Source organism: Myotis davidii, unplaced genomic scaffold (assembly GCF_000327345.1).
Source record: "Myotis davidii unplaced genomic scaffold, ASM32734v1 scaffold43, whole genome shotgun sequence".
NCBI lineage: Eukaryota > Metazoa > Chordata > Mammalia > Chiroptera > Vespertilionidae > Myotis > Myotis davidii.
This window is the reverse complement of record NW_006294590.1, coordinates 713,154-722,645: the sequence shown is the minus strand read 5'-3', so window position 1 is coordinate 722,645 and position 9,492 is coordinate 713,154. Positions and strand designations below refer to the sequence as shown.

The following is a 9,492-nucleotide window of genomic DNA, read 5'->3' as shown; positions in this document are numbered from 1 at the left end:
TATGGCAACCACCAATCGGCCGCCGGCCTGCGGAGCGTCGCGCCGGGATTGGACCAGAGACAGAGAGCCCGCCCCCGGCCCCAGCGCCCGGGCCCCGCCCACCGCACTCTGGCCCCGCCTCTTGCGCTCACCTGAAGGATCAGGAACCTAAAACCCGGAGTTTCCACACCGGGTCGGTCCCCTCGCTGCAGAGCGAGCCCGCAGACACTGGCTTCCAAACACGCGCCGTAACGGCCTTCATTCTAATGGGACGGACCTGAAGGGGGTGCGGCTGCGTGGCCATGACTGCTTGTTTTTACTGTTCTCCCAGTTTTGAAGGTCTCAGCACCCCGAAAGCAGGCTGCATCAAACCGCACTGAAGGTTTGGCCCCGCATTAGGACAGATGCAGAAGCACCAGAATTCAGCCTGGCAAAAATGCAACCGCATTTTCACAAATAACTTTGGCAAGATTTGAAATTAAAGTTCTTCAGAAATGAATAAAAATGTGGTATTTGGCCAAATCCAGTTAAAAAGTACACATTTGACACAGAATTGAATAAGCATGAAATAAACATTGAGTAAGAGAAAATAACTCAAGAAAATAATAAAGTTTAAATTATTTTATTACAAAAATTTATATAAAATAAACCATAAACACAACCATTAAAAATAAAACAGACTCAAGAATTAAATACTTTCAAAGTTATCACAAAAATCTTTGTGTAGTTAAGAAAATCCTAAGTCCAGAATACAAAACCCACCTGAAATAATCTAACCAAACACCACAAGTTACTTAAATGAGATAGAGCTTCCGAGATGGTATAAAGAGAAAATTTAAATCTTATTTGGGGACAAGATTGGATACACAATTTGTCAACATGCTTTCTTGTTGTTGAAATATTACAGATGTCCCCCTTGGCAACATACTTTTAAAAACAAACCAAATCAGCCACTGTTCCCGAAAACCCTTCCCACACTATGCTGGAATTTGAAAGGACTTAATAACGTCAAGGTCACACAGAAAAAAATATGATTTTTATTGCTGAAATTACAAATATTTTTTCGTTTGAACCGACAGAAATTTTCAGTATTAAGTCCAAAGCTTCTAGAGATCAGTTAGCCTGTGTTAATACTTTTATTTCTTTTCCTTGGTTAAAAAGAAAGGCTTCAGTCTGCGGGTGACACTATAAAGAATCCATCCCCCCAACCCTGTAGTACCCCTCACAAGCCAGACATCAGCGCCCACAAATGACCTTTCCACACATCTGCTTTTGAAGAAGTTGCCACCAGACCCCTGCATCACCCGCCTGACTCATGTAAAGCCATTTCGCAGTGATTCCGAGACAAACTGTTATTATTTGGGTATCGCTGTCAAACGTGCGATGTCACACAAAGGACTGAGTACCTGCAAGTACCTGAGGCTGAAGCTCCATGCAGACAACAAGGATCGGAAAGTGGACCCAAGTATGTAAGGCGGTGCACGTTGATTAGGCCCTCACTCACTTTTTCTGAAACTGTTCCAATTCCCCCTGTAACAACGCTTGACAGTAAGCAGCTCTACGCCCAGTCAGGACAGGCTGATGTGACACGTGATCGTCCAGTTTAAAAAGTCACAAATGTGCGCTTTTCCCCGTGGGGACAGAACCTTCTGGAAGCATTCTAGGGATGGACACTGCAGAGCAGGGCTCCCCACGCACAGCAGTGCCCCACAGGGTGAGGGAGATCTTTTAGGACTGCATCCTGTAAGGAGCCGCATTAGGAATTCTTACAAGTCGCTGGATTTCTCGGAGCCTCCTTACAAAGACTTCCCTCCCCCCTCCCGTTTCCACAGGCAGCTCCGGGAGGTGGGAAAGCTCGGCCATCACGCAGACACTTTCAGTTTCTTTTTCTTGGCCTTCAGCACGGGAGGCAGAGAAATCTTAAAGGCCGTCCTGGAACGACACAGGGAGCAAGACGCCCTTTATCGCGCGAACTCTCGCCGCGGGCGGGGAGCCAGCCACCCAACCCCAAAGATACTCACTCGCAGGTAGTACAGATGGGGCTGAAGTTGCAGAATACTGTAAATGCAGAAAACAAAGAAAAACCAGGATGGCTGAAAACCACACCGTGGAGACACTCTCTGACCTCCCGCGACATGGCAAGAAGGAACCGCCTCGGCCGTGAACTTACTCGACAAGCACACAGAACAGACGTAGCCGATCTCGATGAGGTTGCGGTGGCACAAGCAGGCGGCCCGGTAGTCCACGTGAATTGGGGGAGGGAGGGTTAACTGAGATCTCTGGTCCTGATCAGGAAGAAAGACCCACTGAAAAAATAAAATAAAATAAAAAGCCTTTTTAGTATTCACTCAGCAATTACTGAGCCCCTCCACACACAGGCACCGCTCCGCAAACAGGCAGGCACACAACTCTGCACACGGCTTGCAGGGTTCAAAGACTATGGGAAACACTCCCCCCCGCCAGCTTCGAGACCCCTCTGACACCCCTTTCGTCCTTTCCTCCAATGACTAGCACCTGCCATCTGCGCCCATTCGTTCCCCAGGAGACGGATCTCAGGTGCCAGGCGCACCGTCACGGCTCCTTACCAGCAGGTACTGCAGGAGGGAGGGCATCTGCGGCACCTTCAAGTACAGGCCCCCTGTGATGTCACAAGCCTGCAAGACACACCAGGGCCCCTGCCAAAGCAGCACGCACTTCGCTTTTCCAGGGGGACGTGCTGCAGGTCTCCCAACGGGGAGGAGACGACACAGCGGAGTGAGAGCAGTGTTTCCCAGAGCACGGACCAGAACTGCCGCTTCCTTCCGGGATGTGCACGCGGCTTCCTTTTGCCCTTGGCTCACGCCTTCCACCTTTCCTTCTGTTTGTTTGCTGCCGATGAACTTTATTCTTGCCACGTTTATTCAGTCATTATGTTTTTAAAACAACTCTGAGATATAATTCACGCCATACAATTAACTCAGTGTGGCTCAGGTGGTTGGGCGTCGTCCCATGCACGGAAAGGGACGATTCCTGAGCACATGCCTGAGTTGTACGCTTGATCCCCAGTAGGGGGCATACAGGAGGCAGCCAATGAATGTTTGACTCTCACATCAATGTTTCTCTCTCCCCCCCTCTCCCTTCCTAAAAATCTATATCTATATACACAGAGATCTATCATTCTCTTCACCAATTATTAATGGTAACTTTTGAATAATAGTATTTGAAGGGATTTTTTAACCTTTTTAAAAAATACTTTTCTGTGTTGCTTATATTTGTTTTAATGTGTGAATCACTTTTCCAAAGTCAATCGAGTTATTATGTAAAATAGAAAGTTTGAAGGGGCCAGAGAAATGTTCGCTCTCTAATCTATACTGTCACACAGGCTAATCCCCAAAAATGTGTGACGGTCAGTGAAAGGCAAGTAACAATAGGAACAGAACACACCCCCTTTCACAACCAACACCAAGCATTCACCTAAAACGTACCTGTTGGAGGAGTCCTGAATCGGAGTCTAAAACACAGGCATCGATCAAAATATTCTGAAATGAATATTCGGAAAACATTACAGGAATTACGACAATGGCTAATCCCCAAAAATGTGTGACGGTCAGTGAAAGGCAAGTAACAATAGGAACAGAACACACCCCCTTTCACAACCAACACCAAGCATTCACCTAAAACGTACCTGTTGGAGGAGTCCTGAATCGGAGTCTAAAACACAGGCATCGATCAAAATATTCTGAAATGAATATTCCGAAAACATTACAGGAATTAAGACGACTACTTTATACTCAGGATCTATGTGCCAACCTCTACTCTTGAAATGCTTATTTAACATGCATAATTGTGCGAGGCAGACATTCAATTAGCATACTGCAGCCCAGGCCGGCCAGGCTGTGGTCATGGAGCCGGGGGAGGCAGCGGGTCAGCCCTCGATGGCCTGTCCACAAGGCCCCTGGTCTTTTCACCACCTCATGTGGTTACTCCCAAATGGAGAACAGTGTGTGCAACTACGGCATTTAGATTATAACAGAAGTTTTAACACATCAAAGGAGAAAATGACATGTATTAGTGACAATTCATCAAGGCATGTAGCACTCTGTAAAGCCAGAGACTCTTAGCCTGGGTCCTCGGATGGGCCCAATGGGGCGCATGAACACCCTGAAACTGCATTCACACTGTTTGAGTGCACGTCTTTCTGGGGGCTCATTCTCAAGGGGCCCAGGACTCAAATGATTGTACGAACTACGGACTCCAGATTCCTACTCCATTCGTAAGGCTGTTTAGTCAGAACACCTCCCTCATTAAGTGGGTCATTAAGAAAAAGAAAGAAAGTAGTTCCCCATTACGAAGCGAGCGTCCCGGAAAGGAAGGGCGTGCGCTCACCTGCTTCTGCGCCGCGAAGATGACGTTCATGAAGTTCATGTACTGCAGGGCGCTGTCTTCTGCGGCCTTGATCACCTGAAGTCACAGCCCATCAGGACCTGCAGGCGCATCCCCCTCCCCCGGGAGGCCCCGCTACCCTGCAAGCTCAGCCGAGAGCGCCTTTCTCACTGTCTGACAGGCCATCCTCGGTAACAACCCTATCGGTGTAAAGGAGACTGAACCCCCCGCCCCCCCTGCTGCTCCAGGGACAGTCCTTGCTAAGTTCCTGGAGAGCAGCTACGGGCACGTCATACACTCGCACCCACACACACTCATGGACAGTCCTCCGTCCAGTGTGCTGCGACCTGCTTCTTAGGCGTCTCTGTCCTTCCTGCCGACTCAGCTGACTTCCGCTATTTGCCCACGTCCCTGCAGGGGACGCTGGAGGGGCCCGCAAGGCTGGGTGCAGACGGCGCTGACGGACTCTCCGGGATGAGCTCCTGAAATCAGTGAGGCCGCCCATCCACCCTGACGACCACCTGCCCCGGGAGAGCCGCACTATTCCATCCCCATCAGTGACGCCACGCGGGACCCCCAGCTGCCGAGGGCAGACACAGCACAAACACAAGCCCAGGATTCACGTCACACATCTCACCAGTATCCTGGACTTCATCTCCTGATTGTCTGCAAAGAGAGGAACGCGGGCGACCATGGAACTGAGGCTTATCGCGCATGGTCGTAAGGTTTTCTAACCAACTCCACGCAGCCCACCCAGGTACAGGAGTGAGGGAAGTCAGTCCCATAGGAAGCGCAGGCTCCTACCTTTAACCTCCTTGTGCATCCTGTGGATGTCTTTTCTCAGCATTAAGGAAATTTAAAGTATCTTTTACTTTCACCAATATTCATAGTAAACAGACAAATAACCTCACATTTCAGTTCATAAACCAGCATCCCCAGACGGAGAGAGACCTGTTCCCTTTACCGTGATAGACACGAACCGAAGGACTAGGGTTTCCAAAGCTATTTGTGCCAGGAAACGGAAATGACCGCCACAGACTGTTGTATGACCCCCACCCCCAGAGTTGAACCCTGGGACCAGTCAGCCAGCCGGCCAGTCAGGGGGATCTGGAACCTGAAGCCACACACAGGGTCAGCCACCACCCTCAAAGTCCGAAACAGAGCAATCACTCAATACTGTCCCCAGCAAATCCAAGTGCTTAATTTTGGGAGAACATCACACAGACAGACAACATCGAAACGCTTAGAGGGGTCGTGGACCCCACGCTAAACGCAAAGTAACCCGCTGGCCTGTGGAGCAACAGCTGCTCGCTCACTGAGCGTCGGGTCAGTGAGTGGCTTTTATCATCCAACAGAAATGAAAAAACAAAACACCAACTCCCCAGTCTGCCTAACTAAGAAGCGAGGAAGCAAGGATGTGCCCTGAAGGATTGTGAGCAGGCCCTGGCCGGGAGCTCCGGAGGTGAGAGCGTCATCCCGATACACCAAGGTTGCCGGTTCGATCCCCGGTCAGGGCACGTACAAGAAGCAACCAATGAATGCATGAGTAAGTGGAACAACATGTTGATGTTTCTCTCTACATATAAAAAAAAGCACTGGCGTTCTCCCATTCTTCCCACTTTGAGTTTTTTCAGCTTGTTCACAAACACTGCCAACCATCGCTTTGCAAGGCTCAGCCTTCGTTCATGTGGGCACAGAGTCCAAGCGACATCCCCAGGAAGACACGTCTATCCCAGAAGACACCGCAAATGAGCACACCCCAAGGATACAGCACAGAGCTTTGGCGAGGGACCCTGCCAGCAGAGGTTCTGTGTGCTGCCCCTTTATGTCACCTACAAGTAACAAGAAGAAGCACTAAGAAGGGAATTTCTTGGCATTTTCTTGAACTAAAATCATTATTAAACCAAAGTATTCTTCATGAATGAAAATAACATTTTAAACAAAATAGGAAATATATATTTTAAGGAAAAGTCATAAATAGAAGGAAAAATGGTCCAAAAAAGAGGAAAACCAGATCAACAGGACAGTCTTAGGAGCTGAAGAGTGTGCTTCAAGAGGCGGAGGCAGGGCAGGGCCAGGCTGCAGCGTCAGGGAAATGCCGCACAGACGTTAACAAACAGCAAGTAGCAGCACCAAGAACCTCAAATCCTTGGATTTCAGACCCCCCATGTTCAACTCCATTTTCAAAATAACAACAATGGAGGGAAAAAAACTCTTACTCTTGGTCATCAGATCCTTGATCTCCTCCACAATGACTTCATTTGCTGCTGTCAACAGCTCGTACTTCCCGTCTTTGCTCCCCGAGGGGTTATATTCAGAAGCGGGGTTGCCAGGGTCCCCGAAGAAGTCTCCAAGTCGCCCGTTCTTCCCAGGGTACAGGAATCGGCTGAAATGGTGGGAAAAGCCTCGTTACACCAGGACGCAGCCCCCTCCCTAGAGAGGGTGACATTCAGCAGAGAAAACACACAAAAGCCACATTAACTCTGGATCACAAGATCTATAATAAATTCCATTTTTTAAAAAAAACAAAATGTATAGCCCTCGCTAGTGTGGCTCAGTGGATAAAGCGTCGGCCTGCAGACTGAAGTCCCGGGTTCGATTCTGGTCCAGGGCACGTGCCCGGGTTGCAGGCTCGATCCTCAGTAGGGGACATGCAGGAGGCACCAGATCCATGACTCTCTCTCATCATTGATGCTTCTCTCTCTCCCTCCCTCTCCCCATTAGGAAGGTGGAGAACCACTGACTTAGCCTGTCACTGCTCTGATTGACATCTTAACCAGATCGGCGTCCTCTCTCCTGATTCTGAGAGGATGTTGGCAACGACGGGAGGGGAGCACTCGGGTGGTGGCCTGTGGGTTCTCTCCACACACAGGGAACGAGCAGCCTGACAACCGGCCACCGACCTCATGAAACACGTGGGTAAACAAGAGTCCCGTCTACTGTGAGGGACACGTCACTAATCAGAGAGGAGCCTCGCCTCGCATGGGACTGGGTTCCACAGTCCGTGTGTCACGTGACAAGTACACAGGGTCAGAATTACTCATGAGAATCTCTGCTGGCACATGGCCCTATTTGCATACCCTATTTGCATACCCGCTGCAGCTCTATTGGCCACACAGACAGGTGTTAGCACTGGTGTTAGGAAGGGTCACTGTTTCTTCAGCCCAGCACCAGATGGCGGAGCTGGAGTGGGTTAAAGAGCCAATTTGTAAGAAAAGTCCTCATTTATAAACACCGGAATCACACCCAGAGGCGTGCAGAGGTCACACTGGGAGTGAGAGGTGCCCAGGAGCTGGGCTGGCTGAAGGGAAAGTGGAGTCCCGGCGCTCTCCCCGCCCCCGGGCAGGCCCGCCAGGAGAGCAGTGACGGGAGCTGCAGGCCCATCTGATGATGCTCCTTTCTGCCAGGGCACAAGGTGAAGGTGTAAGTGAGACGAGCACTGCCCAGCTCTACTGGACACCAGCTCTACTGGACACCAGCTCTATTGCACACCAGCTCTATTGCACACCAGCTCTACTGCACACCAGCTAGGGAGGCAGTCGACGCCCACACTCTCCAGGTGTGCATGTGCTGCTCCTTGAGTTGTGAGTACTGTTCACGGATACAGAAAAAAGTCAGTGCGACAGACAGTAGGCACAGGACACGCAACTGGCATGCAGGTCCCACGAACTCGAAGAACACCCTGGCGGTCCTACCTTTCCTGAATGTGACTCGCTATCACCGCGAGTCTGTTGGACCGGTTCATGAATAAGTGAGAATTTCCCAGCACCATCACTGCGTCTATGCATTTCGATAACGTGAACTATTGAAAGAGGAAGACGCCAGAAAAGTCAATTAGCTCTGCACACCCCTACATGAGCTCTTCAAATCACTGAGTTCATCAAAAATACTTTCAGGCAGAAAAATAAAATGCTGATTAAGTTCACTTTATTTTTCAAAAATAAAACAAACCTATTTAAATTTTCAGGTGGCAAAAGTAATGACTGTGAGCAAAAGTGAAGGCGAAAGGCCTTCTTATATACCAGTGACGAGTTCAAGATGAGCCACTTTTTCTGCAGAGGAATAAGGTACCACGCAGGGATGTGCGGTCTACCCGGCCATGGGATACTATGCAGCAACCAAAGGAACTGAGCTACCGGGACACGTAACAACACGGACAAGGCTCAGAATGATGATGCGGAATAAAGAAGCCAGACCAAAACCCCCCCGTAAGTACTGTTTGGTTCTATTCATGTAGAGACCTAGAAAATGCAAACGGATCAAGTAACAGACAACAGAGCAGGGGGTGCCTGAGGGGCGGGGGCAGGCAGAGAGGCGGGGGGGGGGGGGGGGCGATTACAAAGGGGCATGAGGACACTTCCCGGGGCTGATGGATCTATAGGCCCCTCATTTCCATTGTAGCAATAACCTCATGAATGTGTACAGATGTGAAAACATGTCAAACTGAACACGTTAAAGACAGTTCATTGCATGTCCATTCTATCCCGATAAAGCTGTTTTAAAAAGGCACCATTAATAAAATGAAAGACAAGCCACAAAGCCACAGGCCAAGAGAAGATATTTGTAAATCGTATATTCGATAGAGGACTTGTGTCCAAAATACGTAAAGACTTCTCCTCCAGCCCACAACCCTCCGTGCTGAGGTGAGGACTAAACAAACGAAAGAACAGAACTGTGGTCCTGGTTCCACAACTCTACTGGGGGTTTTACTGAGAATCACCCAATTGTACGTTAAAATGGGTGAATTTTATGGTATGTAAATACCTTATTCAAGCTATTTTTTAAAAGCAATATAAACACATACTGCTAAACTACAATTACCCAAGGGCCCCCTCGAGCAATCTTACCTGGGATTCCTTTAATGCTTGCTTCCCCCACCAAATTGGGTTGGTATCAACTATAATAACTAGAAGATTCAATTCATCTTCTGAAAATATGAACAAAAATAAAAAAAAAACATGAGCCCCATGGCAGGGAAGAGCTAACACCCTACATGCCTTTACGTGCCTGTGACCGGGCAGTGCTGAGATTACACGTCTAAGCTCCGTGCGTGGCCCTGAGCGAGCCCGCGCCTGTTCACTGGCCGCGTGTCTGTCTCTCCCGCTGGCCTGCAGCCTCCGCACGGGCCCGTCCTGCCGGCTCGCGGCTGCG

The 9,492-nt window shown here is 49.4% G+C and overlaps 2 protein-coding genes across 2 annotated transcripts in view; both read right to left on the bottom strand.

Annotated features, from left to right (window-relative positions):
* TCTN2 (tectonic family member 2) overlaps positions 1-1,413 on the bottom strand; it is a 13,408-nt gene extending 11,995 nt beyond the window's left edge. The window contains exon 1 of the mRNA XM_015567216.1: positions 1,386-1,413. Within this exon, the coding sequence (XP_015422702.1) occupies positions 1,386-1,413 (28 nt within the window). The remainder of the gene's footprint in view (positions 1-1,385) is intronic.
* GTF2H3 (general transcription factor IIH subunit 3) lies at positions 996-9,299 on the bottom strand. Its single transcript, XM_006768749.2, has 12 exons — positions 9,189-9,299; positions 8,037-8,143; positions 6,561-6,727; positions 6,111-6,173; positions 5,146-5,175; positions 4,979-5,007; positions 4,345-4,419; positions 3,644-3,697; positions 2,565-2,633; positions 2,150-2,285; positions 2,001-2,037; positions 996-1,911 (listed from the first exon to the last, which is right to left on the bottom strand). The coding sequence occupies exons 2-12, from the start codon at positions 8,111-8,113 to the stop codon at positions 1,842-1,844; spliced, it is 807 nt and encodes a 268-aa protein (XP_006768812.1). The 5' UTR covers positions 8,114-8,143; positions 9,189-9,299; the 3' UTR covers positions 996-1,841.
* Positions 9,300-9,492: the final 193 nt, after the last annotated feature.